This window comes from Gymnogyps californianus, chromosome 1, assembly GCF_018139145.2.
Source record: "Gymnogyps californianus isolate 813 chromosome 1, ASM1813914v2, whole genome shotgun sequence".
NCBI lineage: Eukaryota > Metazoa > Chordata > Aves > Accipitriformes > Cathartidae > Gymnogyps > Gymnogyps californianus.
In genome coordinates, this window is record NC_059471.1 from 173,166,058 (window position 1) to 173,184,684 (window position 18,627).

Genomic DNA, 18,627 nt, shown 5'->3' on the forward strand with positions numbered 1-18,627 from the left:
TCTTAGGAAACATCACTGAACTAATAATAAACATGCATGATTTTTGTGAAAATGTGGTCTTTTACTTCTTGGAGATTTAATCACATAAACATTTTGAACACTGTGGGCAACAGAGCCTACAATGCAAAATGGGTGCATAAAACAAAATACGCTGGGGTATTTTTTTAGCAAAGAAGACTTCATTAGCAGCTCCAAGGAGCACAAGGGATTGCCACCAGACATACTGAAAACCTGCTATGGCCTATGTCCTAAGCGAAGAGCACGTGAATTATCAAAGAGTTTCTTTCTCTCAAATTACATGTTAAGCACAAAATCACTGTTTCAACAGTTCTTGGTAAGAGTAATTGATGATTTAATGAAAATCTAAAGGTTAATTAAATTAGAAAAGAGGAGTTAGAATATAGCTGCGTATTTCCAACATTTGTTCCCCCTGTTAAAGAAAAGCACGTCTATACATTTTACAGTTCACAAAGGTGAATGACTCAGAAAATACATTATGCCAATAATTAGACTGTAGAAGGACTAATATTTATGGGAAATTTGTAAACATTTTCATAGCTAAAAATGAAACAAAAAGCACTCCAAATTACCATGACAATGAGTTTCTGGCTTACTTTGCTGACTGTTTCTGGGTATGCAGCTTACTGTTTGAAAAACTTTAGGTTAAGAAGAGTTCATAGCTGCTTGCATAATTTTACTTGAAGAAATCAGGAACTACAGAGCCCAATTTACCTCTCACATGCAGGAGAAACAGAAGCAACTCCAAACAAGTCAATGGTGCTACTGCAATGCAATATCTATGTAAGCAGAAGAAACTCAAATGTATTTTCATTTCAGTCATTTAGAATTTGCATAGACAAAATACTTAGGTATTGATTAGGATATCAATGTACAACAAATCATTCTAGATGGGAAATAAACAGCAACTTAAAGGCATTTTAATCAAATTCCAAAGCTCATAAATTACACTGAGTGAGCCAATAGATCTCAGATATTTGCACATTTAACTGCTTGTATAATCAGAAGAAGAGAGTACAAATGAACTCCCTAACTCTCACAAAACTGAAGCTGAGAACCGTAATGACATGATTTCCAGCTTTCTCCTATGCATCTTACACAAAGATGGATCACAATATCGAGAACCAGATTTAAGTATTCCATAATCACCCAAAAGCATGTTCAATCTTTGCTTTCACAGAGCTGCTACAATGCATGAGAAAACACATATAGAGTTTTCTGGAGTAAGGCTATAAATATTCTCACGTATTTCCCAAAGGAAATTCAGTGTTTTCCACAGCTGAGTAAACTGGTTTTCAAATTATACAACTCATCCTGATATTGTGCTTCAGTATTACAGGTAAATATCCCCATTCCAATAGCCTGTGTTCTTTCTTTGTCCCCTGATGGAGATCATAGGGATGGGAAACGCTACATGGGGTTTTTTCTTTGTTTTGTCTGTTTTTTTTTTTTTTTAAGGTGTGAGGCACTAATCTCTGCTGAAGTAGAAATACTTTAAGATTCAGAACAATAGCCTGTACACAAGCCTGTCTGGAAGCTGACAATTGTGCATGACAAAAAACCTAAATGTGTCTTTAAAATATTTAGGAGGACCATGAACAAATATAATTGCAAGAAAGATAACTTCTTGTTCAAAAAAATAAACAGTTTTCCCCAAATAGCTGGACAGAGATAACAGATCTGCCTTGCACTTAGCCCCACACAAGAAGGATGAACTGAGTATAAGGACCTGGAAGGGGTGAAGCAACAACAACAACAACAACAACAGAAAATTGAGCTGGGGTCCAAAATTGGACTTAAAAGGCTTTCCAGCTCAGAAGAGGCAGAGAGAGTTCATGCATCGATAAACTCTTTATGTGGAGAAGTGTTGCTATTTCTGTGCAAACACTGAAGAGCCTTTCTACCTGAAATGAAGGGCAGCTTGCATTCAGTTAATTTTCTTGAATTTCTCCATTCTGCACAACCTTTAGGCTAGGTCAGCCTTCTGCTAGGCAGGCTGAAAAATGTCACAGCTATTCTGATACCAAATCTCAGAGTCAGTCTTTTATTGCCTGTCAACAGGGAAAATCTACCCAATTTACAGTACCCAGGAAAGTGCCCTCATCCTTGTGAGATCAGAGAGTGGTGTCCTCTTTTCTCTAAGGGTGTTCCACTATCTCCTCTCCCAGTGGAGCCAATCCATGCCTAAGCCTCCCACCCCTGTATCTGTCTGAAGTCAAACTATTAAAAGGATGCCATCTGGAAATACAGTTCACATCAGTCATGCCTATCTTCTCATTAGAAAACCACAGTACCTTTTCAGTCCCTGAAAGTCCTGCATGCCCTATAACAATTGGTTCAGTCTTTAGGAAGCAACAGAGCAGGAAGAGAGGAAGAACTGGATCCTGGGAAGTTTTCTTATTCCTCACACCTTAACCAGGAGAAAAGAAAGGAGGCATTTTCAGGAGGCCAAGAGTGTTGCTGGGCTGGAAGAAATCCACAGCCATTCATACCATTGAGGTGGAAAGTCTGGCACACTTGAGAGGAAGCCTTAAACAATGCAAAGCTTAGCAGCCTTGCTGGTAGTGGGAAACTGTGCAGCCCTGACACAGGGCAGGAGAAGCTGGGAGCAGCTCGGAGGGCAGGCAGGCAATCAGCAGAAGCTCCACCTGCCCCACAAAGCCCTCTTTTGTATTTTCTGTAAAGGCAGACACAAGTAATGGAAGACAACTGAACAGGTGAATCTGCTAACTACTTAAAAATACAGCTCTGTGGTCATTCCACGGCACCAATACTTAAAAGACTGCCATGTGTTCATTACTTTGAATAAACAAGTAAACAGACAGAAGAACATTTTCAAACAAGGATTCTCAACTGGAAAGTGTCATGCTTTACTGGCAATAATACGTGGTGTAAAAATCATATATGTACTGTTTCTCTAGAGGACTATGTCAGCTTTATCCGTACTATGCTCTGGAAACCAGGAGTACAATGGCAAGACACTCCAGTTGGGTTTGGATAACAGGGACTAGGTAGACTTGCTCAAAAGAGCTGCAGGAGCAATAGATTCATTACTGGTGAGGGATCTGCAGTATCCCTGGAGCAGTGTGAGGACAACACTGGATGCAGTGAAGCATGGAACAGTGCCAGTTTTTTGTCAACTGAGGATCAGCTGCAGACACTTTAACAATCACTGTTAACCCATCCATTACTGCCATCAACAGCAGAACTAACACAGCAGGATCTCTTAAAGGTTTTATGAAAATTCCTCATGGTAATAATAGGACATGCCCTTAACAAAGCTGGCAAAATCCATTAAAGCCATCTCCCTCACAATTACTCCTAGCCTGGTAAAGCTACATCAGAGAATTACTGAACGTTCAGGAGAAAGTCAAATAGGGAAATTTGGCATGGAAACGCCTAAGGAAAAAATATATAATAAAGCAGATCTTGGTTACATATGTTTCAAGAGAAAATCCAACATCTACTTTATTTTTTAAAGATGTATGTACTATCAGAAGTATATTCATTTTTAGAGGTCTTGCCATGAATAAACCCCATATATTATGAACACTTTCCAAAAGGAGGCACTGAAAGCCTGTTATCTATAAGGTGGCTATAAAACTACAGTCAATTATCTGGAAATCACCAGCATTCTTCTTTCAACTGTTAGACAGCTTAAGGTAGAGCTTATTGCAAGCCTGGAGCCTTTGACATGAAATCTGTATTCCAGCATTAGGGAAAAAAATAAAAGAAGCACTTGTAGAAACTGCTTTTTAATATGATATTGTGTTAACTGATTACATAAACCCTTCAAGTCAAGAAATGGTTTAGTCCCCCACACCATGATTAAACCATCTAGTGGAAATTGTATTTATTTTGCTTATAGGTACATTTCTCCTTTCCCCCTCATTCTATGTGTGTGTCTTTATGTATGTTGTTACAGTAAGACATTTAATCAAGCCCTTTTGAAGTGGTAGAGTGGAAACAGCTGTTTCTGACAACGTGCCGATGACATGGGGCTTAAAGCTGTCATGAGCTCCAGATTGCAAGCAGCACTAATATGTGGTTGGGATGGTAGTGACTTGCAGGTCACGGCACCTCCTTGAGGAATGCTTCTAAGCCAATCAGCTCAAGGTGGTGGCTCAAAGTCTTAAGGCTCTGGTGAGCTCTCTTTCATTTAATACTCTTGAGGTCACACTTCAAAGTGCCCTTCCTCCTCAAGAGCCATTGGCCATATGTGGGGGTTCTAGAGCAACTTTTTAAAGATTGGCTGCTTCAAGTTCAGACTTAAAAATTAGAAATGCAGTTCTATTACACAAATGATGTCTTAAAAGTTGAATAAAAGCTGAAGCTTAAGTCAATATCTCACGTTCTTGTAAAGAATGCCAATTTAAAGAGAGTTTCTGGATGACTGATTTTTCCACAACAAAGTGAGCTTAAAGCTCACATTTTAGAGTGCCTGACAACTTGTTAAAACAATTTCCTGGTTTGTGAACATTACAAGATGTAGGGCACCTCTAGAAACCATCTCTGAATACAGATTTTCCTCAGCAATACTCCCACTCAGAATAATTACTGCATAAATGTCTTGCTTTCCAAGAAACTTACACTTTCATTTCTTCATGTAACTGAATTTGTTAAAATTAGACTAATGTCATTAACATACATCCAAGCCAACATTGCTAGAACAAACACATATGTGCTTCTCACTGAGAACGCTCTACAATGATTTTGTTTTGATCATGGTAAACACACAATGTGGGAATGCATTTCTGGAAAGTATTCAAAAAGATCCAGGGGCTAGGGAAGCTAATCTCTGTAGGTTACCTATAGAGTTGAAGGAGGAAAAGAGAGTCCTGCAAGAAATGATTCATAGCAAATAAAAGTAGATTCCTTCTCCGAACTGCTTCCTGGATTCCTCTCTCCCCCTTGGCTCTCCAGGGGAAAGTCAGCTCTGTGAAGCCTATTCGGAAATAAATAGACATAATCTTGAGAATGCTTGCTTCTTCAGTGAAGTTTAAGACAAATGATTCCCATCTCCACAGCAGTACTATATTCTACAGAAAATACTGTTCTTCTGAAATTTGACTGGAAATTACTTTCATAGAGGATAAATACACACCTACTGCAAATAAGGCCAATCATGAACATTATTAAGAGAACAGTTAGGTCTAAATTTGGAATAATAATACTAGCCAGATTTGTTTTTTCTTTGCACCCAAGCTGCAATTCAGCTGGTGCTGCTATTGTACCAGTGTTTTAATACTTTTACACTCTGCAGAATGAAGGTGTATCCAAAAGCAAAGATGATGTTCAAGAAGTGGATACACATTTTAACACACCTGTGCTGTATTCAGTTGCTTCTCTACTGAGCATAATTTTTTTGCAAATACTTTATTCATTGTAATAAAGCTTTTCACGGAGAAAATAAACGGTATTTTCAGTATTTCTCAGTCCTCTCAGAATTAGTTCAATGATGAATGAATCACCTCCACTACTACAAAAACAAAATCTTTCTATGTTTGCTTTCTTAAAAACAATGGCTTGCATGTTTCAGAGAAGTTACATTTCTCCTGTAACTGAATACTGTTTTTCTGGGGATGTTTTTAGCCTCCTTAGTCACAACTTTCATAAAAATGGATTAGTTGAATGTGGAAGTGACTCAGACATGAAGGCATATTGGTTGCTCACTGTTGTGCCCCAAACTTGAGACACTGAAATAAAAGAAGGCTTGCTTAGGAGACAAATGCAAGAGTGGAGACTGTTGTCTGGAAAAAACACTGAAATAGCCAGCTAAGTAGCTCTGAAAGTCATAACTCAGATGGCTATTTAAACTGGACTTGGGTGTAGAAAAGCTCCGCAGAGCAGCTTCTGGATCCAAAGGGCTTATACGTTAGGGAGCAGGTGAGGAAGTACTGTGTATGAAGTATTGCTTCATTCCAAAAGCAACAGGAATGGTTGAGAGACTGAAGAAAGGGATGCAAAAGGAAAACAAAGTGAGAATGCTGAGAACAAAATTGTGTCACGAGAGCTCCATGAGCATACAAATTTGCTAACAATCAGTAAAAGATTGAGTTTGTAGTATTACTAACATCTCTTATTGCTGCTAAGGATGGTATTTTATAGTAGTGATACTAGAGATATTACACAATATATAATATTTGTAAAGAAATGGATGCAAGAGAGTGGAAACCTGAGTTTTGTTTCAGGCTGCGCTAGCTGAAAATCTCTCAGGAGCCAAGCACGGGTCTAATTCTAAAGAATAACTGATACCAATTGTCTTGGTACAGTGAATAAGAAAGGAGTTGGTAACAGAGACATGGATGTTCAACTTGGGATCTGGAGGAGTGATTGGGGAACCACAGGAGAAAAAAAAAATCATGCTGAAAAAAAATCAGAGAGCCAGTTTACTTGGGATCCTGATCCATAATTCACTCATGTCAACAGGTACTCGTCTCAAGCACCAGAAGGGGGAAGGTTCTTGTCAAACAGACACTTTTAGCACTTAATTGTTCTAGGAACAAGGCTGATCCACTGCACAGAATGAGACTTCAGCGCTGCCACAGTATTCTCACTGAGAGGGAATTTGGGAACAGACCTCTTAGCAACTAACATTAAACAGGTGCACACAAATATACATATAGATATGTGTATATATATATACGGAACTGTATGTATGCATGCATCTGTACATTATGTCACATTCTTACATCTAGTATTTTGAATTTTCTACAAAGAAGTGTTTCTAGATCATTAGTGATGGATACAAAAAAATAAAATTAAAATCCTTCAGCACTATATTTTGCTTAGGGATATTTCTTTAGCATCTTGACTCATATAATTTTGCTGATCCTTCATATTCATAAGACAGTGAGAGGATACACGGGCTATATCCAAAATAACAAATTAAACTGTGGGCACTTTCAAGCTGTGAGGATGGTTCCTACACAGCTCTGGACCGGGCCACTGCAGTCTCTCAGACAGTACCTGGGCACACTCTGAGATGCCGGATGGATCAACGCTAGAGAATAGTCCTGGACCCATTTAATTTACCAGTACAGATGTAGCTATGAAGCGCACAGGATTTCACTAATTTGCATTCCATACTCCTTTGGAAAGATCGGGAGCTTCTGTCTTACCATGTCTGCATTATATTGCTTACAACCTAGAAAACCTCCTCAAGTGGCTTCTTTTCCTTCCACTCTGAAACGATTATGGTAAATTTGAGAGTTAATAATAAGAAAAAAGATATGTATGACTACTTCTGTTTTTATTTTCATTCTTGAGAGATTGCCCTTGTACAGTCGTCAGACAGTTGATGCTGGCAGTGAAAACGGAAACAACTTTCCCACTCCGCATCATTAAAATATTTTTAAAAAGTCATGAACCATATGTATACTATGCTTAGCTAGAAAGTTAAACTTTATCATCTTGAACATAAAAGTGAAATTATCTCTTAAAGAAAGCTGAACAGCAGTACCTATTAGATTTTAACTGAAACTAACCAAAGTTAGAAGGAAGTTGCTACAATAAACTGTTCTGATGATCGTACCCTGCAAAAAGGATATTTTGGTCTTAACATGTAAAGCTTGTCAGCAATACCTAGAAATACCTAACTTTTACAGTACCACTGCCATGAGCTAGAAGCCCTCAGTTACTTCCAAAGCTCTCTGAGAAACCTCACGCATATAATCATATTCATATATAGTTATATATGAATAAATATATTTCTGAGTTTCTGAGAAACATTTTGAGAGTACAATGAACCACAGAAAAGAAAAGGGGAACTGTACCAACTTTGAGGCAACTTCAACATTAAGGTATCCAATCAGAAAAAAACCCAAAAAGTCTTGCATCTGAAAGCATAAGAAATCACAAAGTCTAAATTGTTATCTCACAAAGTATGAATTAAAGAAATACATAGATTTTGGAGAGGTTTTTTTAAGAGATGGTGTGAAAGTGCATAATTTCGTATGAATAAGTTATTTTGGGTTTTTTTGGATTATATTTTGTTAGCTTGTTTTGAGTCTTAGCTGGTGTTGCTTTTGATTCTTATGTCTGAAAACTCTTTTGTTTTAAGCTTGTATTTTTTAAATTTTTTTTTGCTTGTTTTTTTCTTTTTTTTTTTGACTGAAATTGCTAACCCGTATCCTCAAATTTGGCACTATAGACTTCTGTGACAGGAATGTGTTCTAGATTTGATTTATTGCATAGACAAAGTATTATGTATTTAAAATAAATTCTGCCCTACTTATATTCATGAATGTTTGTTTCCCAAAATGTAAAGGTAATTGAAAAGAAATATAACATTGAGTAAAAAATGGTAAAAAGAAAATATTTTATTTCTTTAGTTCCTCATGCAATAAAATTGGAAATGAGCTTTTCTTTTTAGAAAGGGTCTGTCACATACTCTTACATATTTCTGCTTTAAGGAATAAGCATTTCTTTGCCAATATACAACAACCTCAGAGGTAAATACCTCTGAGGTAAAATCACCTTTAAGTTTGTTGAACAACAATGTTTGCCAGAAGTTCATGACAGAGGAAAAGGCATAAATATATTACTTAGAATGCCTTAAACAGTGGATCACAGAATAGCCTTTCATTCTCTTTTACTAGTGAAAATAGATGGAATTAGGAGAGCTTTCCAAACTTAACACATTTAAAGGTAGATAAATAAATCTAAATCTAGAAACCTTTTCCAAGTATGTTAGCCAAGTAACACTTGTTGCTAGAACACTTCATTGAGGTAACTTGAAACTACAGTGATTGGTTTGACAAATGAACAGCTTTATCTGACTACCCAATAATTAACTATTAAAAGAACATATGTAATATAGGCTGACAGATCAAATGCTCCAGCAAGAAGTTTCTCCTCGACACAAAGGGTTCAGCACTGTAGTACGTTCACCAACTTAAGCAATGGATATCATTAAGAAGGTACTTACATTGGGTCTTAATCCTGCTGCCATTTCATAATACTTCTCGGCTTCTTCATTGAGACTGGCTTGTCTATCAGGACAGAAAAAACCAATATAGTTACATCTCATTTTCCTTGGGCTGAAAAAGAAACTATACCTAAAGAAGCACAGCTAAAAACATACTGCAACTACTCCCCACTGTTTACAGATATTACCCTAGAAAATGCACAAAATATGTCAATCTAAAAGGTTTTTCTATAGTTCAGAATGTCCATTATCACAAATCCTCTTTGCCTACCTTAATTTCTTTTTAGTTCTGAGATGATATTAGTACACACTGGAGAGAAATGCAGAAGGCCAAATACTCATCTGAGTCAAAACCAGAGATGTACCAGACTTCACCAGAGGAAAATCTGGCTTGTTTTTTGTAATTAGCCATGCTTTAACAGTAAATTATGAAGCTGCAGATTATACAATAATGCAGACCCTTTCTTTGTGTCTCCAAGAACACTATCATTCCAGGAAAACAAAAAAAAATCAAAGAATACAATGATTTCTCAAAACTAGGTTTCCACGATTCAGGGAATTCATTCAGAAAAGAGATTTCTGATTTCAACATTTACTCACATCAGTCTCAGAGGGGATTTAAACTTAGATCTCATATTCCAGGGGAGTAAGATGAGTTTCTGGGTACCTGAAGCACTATCAGCTCACCTCTTTTTCTTTTCCTTACTAATACAGATGGCATCTACATTCTGCTAATAGTTTAATTTTTATTTCTTCTCCTGAGTTTTCAGTTTAATGCCTTCAAATGAAAATGCAATATGTTGCCAAAGAAATCCAAACACATTTTTGTCTTAACAGGCCCTTTTTACCTCTTCTCTCAAACTCCTCTCTTCTCCTTCTGTCTCCACCTTCTTAATTTGCCTCCAACTATTCATTTTGGCTACTGGCTCAATGAATATCAGTTGATCACATACATGTCATGAGAAACATGGTAAATATGTAAGAACAACCAAGGAGGACTATCAGGCAGGCTACATATCTTCTGCTAAAGTTATTTGCTTATTTTCTATGAAGAGTTAGGTCCCTTCATAGAAGAGTCAGGACAAGAGATCATCAGCATATTTGTGTTTGTTATGTGATTACAGATACATTTCTGTGATACAAAATGGAAAAATTAGAAAACAAGGATAACGCTGAGTAGGGTTGGTTGTTTTTTTTTTTTCCTTTTTCTTCTGCTTCCGAGAACAGTTACTAGTTCAAAGAGTATCAATCAACTGAGCACTGGTATCTGGAGATTTTACATTGTTCATTACATGAGCTTTTACATGCTTGTTATTCAGTGATCAAATTGTGTCCTAATTTTATGTTCCCATCCACCCAAATTTTAAACATTAGCCACATAATACATGATAGGCAATTAATCCCAATCAACACATTTTGACAGTTATTGGTCTTGGGAGGAGAAAGGGAGGAAGGAAAATCCCTTTGAAGTCTCTCACATAATTCACGTGCAAGCTGAAACCACTTCCTGACTATCAATTTGCCAAGTGGAACCTGGTTTATACTTGTTAACTGTTTTAAATTACTTTGCACATGTATCATCAACTCAGTGGTTGCAGTGGTTAGAAACGATTGAATGTCTAAAAATATTCATTTAACCTGCTTCTGAATCACTCCTGCTGGGCATTAGTAGCACTTGAAACGACTGAAAAAAAAATAATCTCATACTTCCGAATTTCAGGATTTACTACAAGGCACATAAAATGAAACATGTCACAGAGCTTTTTTTTTTTCCTGTTTGCACAAAACTGTCAGGAAACAAAGCATTTCTGAACGTGGTGAAATTCTGTACGGGAAACAAGGTGCCTTACCCAGGAGGCAGATACAGATGGTACACTTCACCTCCAGAAAGTGTTGTTGGCACGTGAACGTGGAACAAATTAAAATCCTGTCCCCTTTTAGCTCAGTGGAAATACATGGCTTGCTTTCCTCCCACATGTACATCTTGAAACATGGTTCATTAATTCCTAAGTTGAAATCAGTTTGAATTTATAGTTCTCCATTAAAAATGGTTTATAGAAATGAATGCACACCACACTAATCTGGTCAGGAAAATGCCAATTCCATTTCTGGGGCATTCAGCAATAGTTCCTTTAGTTAAGATACAGCAGAATTCTGGTTCCCATTTTCACTGGAAATCTAAACTAGAAATTCATTATGTTAAGTCCTGGAATGGCTTTCCCTTGAGAAAAATTAAAGGCATAGAGGTAGGAAATTGCAGTAACCCTATGCCACTAAGCAGTAAAGGGCTCTGGATCAATGTCAAACAATGGAAGGACACTACTAAAGGAAACATAATTCACAGTAGAGTAAAACAGTAGATAAAATGTTCATAATAAAACAGAAAGGAAAGAAAGGAAGCAAAGATAAGTTTGGAAGACAAAGTCCTTTTCATACTTACGAGCTATATTTCAACCTCTATCCTAAATCTTTTCATGAGGACTGACCTTGAAAACACATCTGATTTCCCCCATTAACACCTAGCAGTCAATCTTATTTTAAGGGAAGAAAAAATGTCTCCTCTTTTTATTCTCTCATATCTCTTAACCTGAGGCTCCAGACCTACCAGTTCCCTGTATTTTGTTCCAGCTGACTGCCAGTGACACCTCAAAAATGTGCTGGACAACACATCGCTCTTAGGTTCTCTTGACAGCCAGTTATATTCAGCTTGCATTCATTTTGAATCTTTATGTTGATGACTGGAAAAAATATTGCTTTAAGAGACAAACAACACCAATGCTGACTGGTTTAGATACATCAACATGTGAATGGGAAAGGGTTATTTTTAACCTGCCAATTGCTTGGTATAAGGCTTCAGACTGTTGATTACTTTTTTTTAAGTGAAATCATGGATGTCAGTCCAGCTATAAAGAAGTTTTCTTCAAAGACATTCCTATTTTAAAATTCTGAATGTTGATACTTGGCATTCTTAATGGACCTTTTTGTGTCACAACAAACTCATAATCTGATTCCATACACGTAACTCTTCATCCACATTTTTTGTTTACAAAATTTACATAGACTTAGTTACGAAATTTACATAGACTATATGCTTAGCAGTACATACATATATATACATATTTAAGCACATGGACAGTAATTAAAGAATGAATAAAATCTGTTTAGACATGTCCTGATTTCGGCTGGGATAGAGTTAACTTTCTTCCTAGGAGCTGGTATAGTGTTATGTTTTGGATTTAGTATGAGAATAATGTTGATAACACACTGATGTTTTTAGCTGTTGCTAAGTAGCGCTTATCCTAAGTCAAGGATTTTTCAGCTTCTCATGCCCAGCCAGCAAGAAGGCTGGACGGGCACAAGAAGTTGGGAGGAGACACAGCCAGGACAGCTGACCCAAACTGGACAAAGGAATATTCCATACCATATGATGTCATGCCCAGTATATAAACTGGGGGGAGCTGGCTGGGAGAGGTGGATCGCTGCTCGGGAACTAACTGGGCATCAGTCGGCAAGTGGTGAGCAACTGCATTGTGCATCACTTGTTTTGTATATTCTAATTCTTTCAGTATTATTACTGTCATTTTAATATTATTATTATTATTATCATTATTATTATTTTTCTTCCTTTCTGTCCTATTAAACTGTCTTTATCTCAACCCACAATTTATTTTTTTTTTCCTTTGATTCTCTCCGCCATCCCACTGGGTGGGGGGAGTGAGTGAGCGGCTGCATGGTGCTTAGTTGCCAGCTGGGGTTAAACCATGACAAGACAATAACATAGGGTGAACTTGTGCCTGTGAGACTGTGACAGCAACTACACTCCGTGTTCAAACAGTCAGAGTGCTTTGGAGAGCCAAAATAGTCTCACAGAAATTCACTGAAAAACGAAGACCATGTCATGTAGTATTGCTCTAATTTAGACTTCTGTTTTCAAATAGCCCATAAACATGCTGTAACTTCATGTAATATGAGTGTTTCCCAGAACAACTCACTCACAGAAGCATGAAAAAAACAATTATTCCTACAAAATGTGCTTTTAGCAAAGCTCTTCTTCCTATGCTTGTTTTCATTTGGAGACAATGTAAAGCTCTTTTCCTGTTTCTAGTAAGTATGGCGGTGTCACCACACTGCCATTCCTCATTCTAAAAGTAATCATCCCCTAGATCACAGGAAACCTGCCTCATGACAGCTCACCTCAGTATACAACTTCAAAGTGAAACAGCACTGTTAATACCTGACTCAGTCACTGAAGCTACAGCCACCATATGGCATTACAAATATATGCTTCACTACATTCAGTTAAAACCTATCTGTCTTTGCTGAAAGGCTTCAAACTGCTATAAGCAAGAGCATAGCAAATACTACAAAAGTAAAACACATGACCAGTTACTGTTTTAAGAATCGCCACCCAAACAGCTACATGACCCTTGAATGAAGCTGTCTGGAAAACAAATTTGTTGAGAAAACAAATTTTACAGGCAAGTATTATGCAAGTTAAAAGTTACCAGACTGTTGCAAAGAAATTAATTACATTCATCCCACATCTCGCCCCTATTACAGATGACTTGATTCATCTGGCATTGCATTATCAGGATCCTACAAAAGTCATCTAGGCAAAAAATTAATAACTATGTTTGTGTAATTAGGAACAGGGAGGTCTCTCAATAATGCAAACAGAACTAACTCAGTTTTTTTTCCTTGACTTCAGATTTAGTCACGAGAGGAAGTAAACAGTGTTGGAATACCTGATGGAGCAGAAGTCTTTCTTGTGAATGCTAAACTGAGAACAGGCTATCTATAAATACAGCTACTGCATTTGGATACAGTTAACAATACTGTTGAAAATTTAAGAAAAAAAAATTAACCTGCAGCATTCCAGTTCAAAATTTTCAAAACTTGTTAATTTTTATTTAGGTTGCATTTTAATTTAAACATTTTTCTCAGGGAGTAAAGAGATTAAAAAAAAGGAAAATGTTTTAGTACTAGAGTAGAAAAATAAATTGGACTTGGAGGGACTGTTGTGATTGTTTTCTATCCAAAGCATCTGTAACTCAAATTTGAAAGAATCTGCCTGCAATTCTGATGAAATGTCTACATGTTTCTGAATCTCATGACACTCCTTGGGCTAATGGTGGAAACAGGAGTATGACAGGAGGGAAAGATGATTCCTTTCTAATTCAACAGTACATCACTGGGTAGAATATTTGGTCTGAAAAAAAAATACTAGAATTTACACAAAAATCTAAGTTGCTGTTATTACCTCCCAGTCATTTTGGACACCTTGCATCATCCACATCAATATCAATTTCTGTCTCTTAGTCCACAACACATCTTTAAAATTTACCTTTTCTCTCTCACAACAGTCAATTCACTTCCATGCCCTGTGAACTTCTATAATGTATTTTCTACCTCACAGCTGTGCAGTCCATTCAAAATTCTTACTCTCTTACCAGTCAGCTTTTATAGCTCTCTATGGTACCTAAAGAGCAGTTGGTCACCTACATGAAACTATTATATTTAAAATATTTATATTAATATATTTATATTATATTTAATATAGTTAACAGTTTCTGGCTGTGTCACTCTATGCCAGTCTGAGTACTCCCTTCTTTCCTTCCTCCTCTGTATCTTACTACTGCTTTCCTCTTGGAATCACCTCAGGTCTCCATCATTCTAAATATCCTGAAAATCAGCTTCTTCTGAAGTCCCACAGACTCGTGATGGATTTGCAGCTTGTCTGCCCTAATGTATGAATATACATTCCCCTTGTCCAACAGCTATTACGTAAGCAATATATTGAATAAATTGCTAAGTAAAGCAGTGAATAAAGGCAGACAACAGAATCATAACCTTTTAGCAAAAATCAGTCAGATCATAACACATGCGGTTTTAAGCAAATACTTGGCAGCACTGAATTTAACTTTGCCACCCTGACTCTTGCTAAATCCTCCAGACCACTTTAGACTCCCAGAGCATATTAGGAAGACATTATGATCTTCCACAAAGAAAGCTGAGTATTTAAGTGAAAAATTAGACCAACTGGGTATCTCAAAGGAGCACAGTTGGATTCTAGCTAAAGTAAACCACCAGGCCTTTTTTTTGTTTCTAAGGGTTTTGATTTGGTGGGTTTTCTTTTTTTTTAAAGGTCTTGGGTTTTTTCTTACAGCTGAAATAGAGAATACAGTTTAGAATCACTCAGCTCAATGCTGGTCAAAACCTCCCAAAAAGTGTCCACTCCCAACCAGATCAAGTAGGGTAACCATGGCTGATGTACAGTACAGCAGCGTAGCTTTGACTCTGAGAGTGAAAAAATACTCATATCCCGATGTAAAGACATGTGCCTTCAAGACCTGGGATGCTTCACTCAGTGCTCACAGAGAAAGTAAGAGATTTATTAAACCTATTCCCAAAATAGTATTCATCTACACAACTACATTTTAAAATACCCACAATCACACTATTAAACCGTCTTCCACAACACACTCACTGAAATCAGGAGTCTGACACACTCTATACCCTTCTGGATTCAGCTTTCATGCCTAACTTGCTATGCTTCTGTCTGTGAATTTGTTTCATTAATCTAAATGTTTCAAATTACTGAATTCTATCTTGAGAGATATTGTTCAGAAAATAATCAGGGGGAAGGATCCTTAAAGTAGCTCATACACCTGTGGCAGGTCAAACTATTGTTTATCACTGAAACATTTGTCTTGGTTTCCTTTCTAATCTACAAGCAGTGAGAGTTATTTCTTAAAGGGTGTTTTGGGGCCTATTTCAAAATCCTGGTATAGAAACCAGGAAATGGTTTCATTCTGAAACACAGGTCACTTGGCTGAAGCCGATTCTACCTTCTCTTTAATATCATTTTCTTTTCCTTTCATTTTGTATTCTAAATGTTAAGAGTATAAATAGCCAAGTGAGATATCTTCATCAGAGAAATTATCTCAGTAACCGTTTTGTGCTAATGAAGTATAATTTTTATTTCCTTTTTCATGCATTTTCTAAGCATAGATACAATCTAAATGAAATCAAGTATCCTCATAGCTGTTAAGCGGACAATAGACAATAATTAGATAGTTATCCTAGAAATAAGCATGGAGGATATCTATTACAGTAATGTGAGTTTGATGATAATGTTCAGGCAGAAGCTTAATGTTACTGAATATCCAGGTCTGACAGCTCTAAAAGGAAAAAAAGAAGTCTAAAATTTTATTCTATTCAGATAGGAGAATTAAATATAAGATTACATTTTAAATCATAGATTCTGATAATATCACTAAGTGCTCCTATGAGTCTCAAAGTCATCATTAGCCTGGGAATATTTAGATTTCTAATTATCATAGTGTTCCCTACTGATATTAACATAAAATGTGATATTTTTAATATTCTCTAGTTACATTCAGATCAGAAGTATGGTCTATTATTTTCAGGTGATATGCGTCCTAAATTTTTAAAAATCTGGTGAAAGGAAATCCTGCAGAAGGTTCTTGACAAAAGAAACACTTGTCCTTTTATGCAAGCGAAAAGGATTACCTGCTTGTGAACAACAGAAGTTATAAAGGTAAGAAATTATGAGATAACGCATAGAAAATTAGGAAGTGCTAAATCCTGCAACAGTTTCACTCCAATTCTTTTTATCTTATTAGCAATATTGAATTATTCAAAAGAGTTGCTGGGTTTTAAAAAGAACCCTGTGTAAGCACAGGCTGTAAAGACTTTCTTCCTCCAAAAGGGAGGAAAATCAAGTAAGGTAGATGTAAAAGCACTAACCTGAGCATATGGGCTGCATTGAAAACAACATCAAATTCTGTGTTATCAAGTTCAGCTGCTTTTTTTGCCATCTCAGCTGCTTCTATCAGGCGGGATTCTTCTAGGAGGAACTGACCTGCAATGAAGTGCATGAACATGAGCCCACAGAAAACAACTGATGGATACTACTTCAGACAATATAGTTAGGAAAAGGAATTACAAAAAAAAATCAGATGTCTCAGATTCAATGTTTAGTTATTTGTTGATCTGCTCTGTATTTCAGTATCTTTAAAATGTAGTAAATATAGGAAAAAATGCAATAATTATGACAGGTAATAACTAACTGCAATATTTGCAGAACGTATTTATGAATAGTGAGAAAGACACAGTAAAACTCAGCCATCAAGAAACAATACTCCCAATCCCCGAGAAGCCTGCCATTTAAGAACTTGCCCTTCTGCCTATACACCGATCTTCACTTCCTCAAAACAAAATGAAATAAAATAAAATAGCATCTAGAAATGAAATATATTCCCATTTTAAAAGCATATCTCAAAATCACGTAAAAAAATACATTTTTTAATATACATACATGCAAACATATTTCTTCAACTTTAGAATTATAAATGATACTTTGCTTTAAAATGATTATATATATGTATACCTTGATGAACTGGTATTTTATCACATATTTCAGTAACACTAAGAGAATCACAACAGGTAGCTTTTTACAAGTTTCCTACATGATACTCACCTTTCATGTAAAAAAATAGAAGATGGCTAAAATCAAGTGACTGAATTTTTGTAAATGACATTATCATAATCATTAAACCAAGTTAAAAATGGAAAGAATGAATAATTTAGCATTAACCAAACTTTAACTGAAGTACAGTAGTTTCAAAACAAAACACATAACAACTAGTAGAACTCTACAAAAATTAGTTTTCCTTTGAAGAGGGGAAAAAAAACATTTTGGAAGGTACTCAAACCACCTTATTTCTGCTCCTTTTAATGATTTTTTCACACCTAATTTGTAAAATGTGTTATTTTTGGATCAAGGACTTTTCAAAGGTTTTCAGCCATCTAGACTCTGTGTCTACGTAACTTTATATTTGGAAAAGCTGTCTTAAAGTATGGTGATTATACATTCCAGCATCCCATCCTTCCTTTTTTATCTTACTCTGTAAAGTAAGATCACTCAACCAAAAGTCCACCAAGCCATCACTGGCCACAAGCCTCTTCAGGAACAATATGCCATGACCAAATAGTTTCCTCTCATGGCGAGGGATTTTCTTTTTTTCTCACCTCCTTTCCTCATACATTCCCTGTTACTTACATGCTCGCTATATGCTTATGCAGAAAATCCACTTAACCAGAGCTAGCAAGGTCTGTAGGGGCATAGTGAATCCAGTGATGCTTTGGTGCAATGAACACGTTGGCAGAAGGAATTATCTCAATACAAAAATTGAAGACAGCTTTCCTAGCTTTTTGCTTTCTCTGTGGATACATTTCAACTTAGCAAGAGATGGAAGATTATTTACTCAGTCAGTCACCTATATCTTAGTTATTCAGATCCGCAAAAATCTTGTAAAAACATTCAGGTGCCTTTCTGCATTCATAGCATAAGGTTTGCTTGCTTTAGTTACACCCATACTCTAATATGTGCCATCCCTTCACGCACTATGATGCTTTGTGTTCATTGTGTCCAGAAACAGATGATTTCCAAAAAAGCTTTCTCACACAGAACAATAAGTAAATAAATAAATAAATAGAGAGAAAAACATAAAAAGAAAACATAGTTTGAGAACAGTTTGGATCACAAGAAATTAGTTTGTCTTCAGAATTAGAAACCGTCACTTGAGACATTAATAGAAGTCTTTTATGAAGGGAAAAAAAAAAAATGTTGACAAAAACTACAAGTTTGCTTTTTT

At 36.4% G+C, this 18,627-nt stretch overlaps 1 protein-coding gene across 1 annotated transcript in view; it reads right to left on the reverse strand.

The window, feature by feature from the left end:
• Positions 1–18,627, reverse strand: part of TMTC2 (transmembrane O-mannosyltransferase targeting cadherins 2) — a 257,384-nt gene that overhangs the window by 13,322 nt on the left and 225,435 nt on the right. Inside the window, exons 10-11 of the mRNA XM_050904170.1 lie at positions 16,718–16,832; positions 8,948–9,011 (exon numbers count right to left, since the gene is read on the reverse strand). Of these exons, the coding sequence (XP_050760127.1) occupies positions 8,948–9,011; positions 16,718–16,832 (179 nt within the window). The remainder of the gene's footprint in view (positions 1–8,947; positions 9,012–16,717; positions 16,833–18,627) is intronic.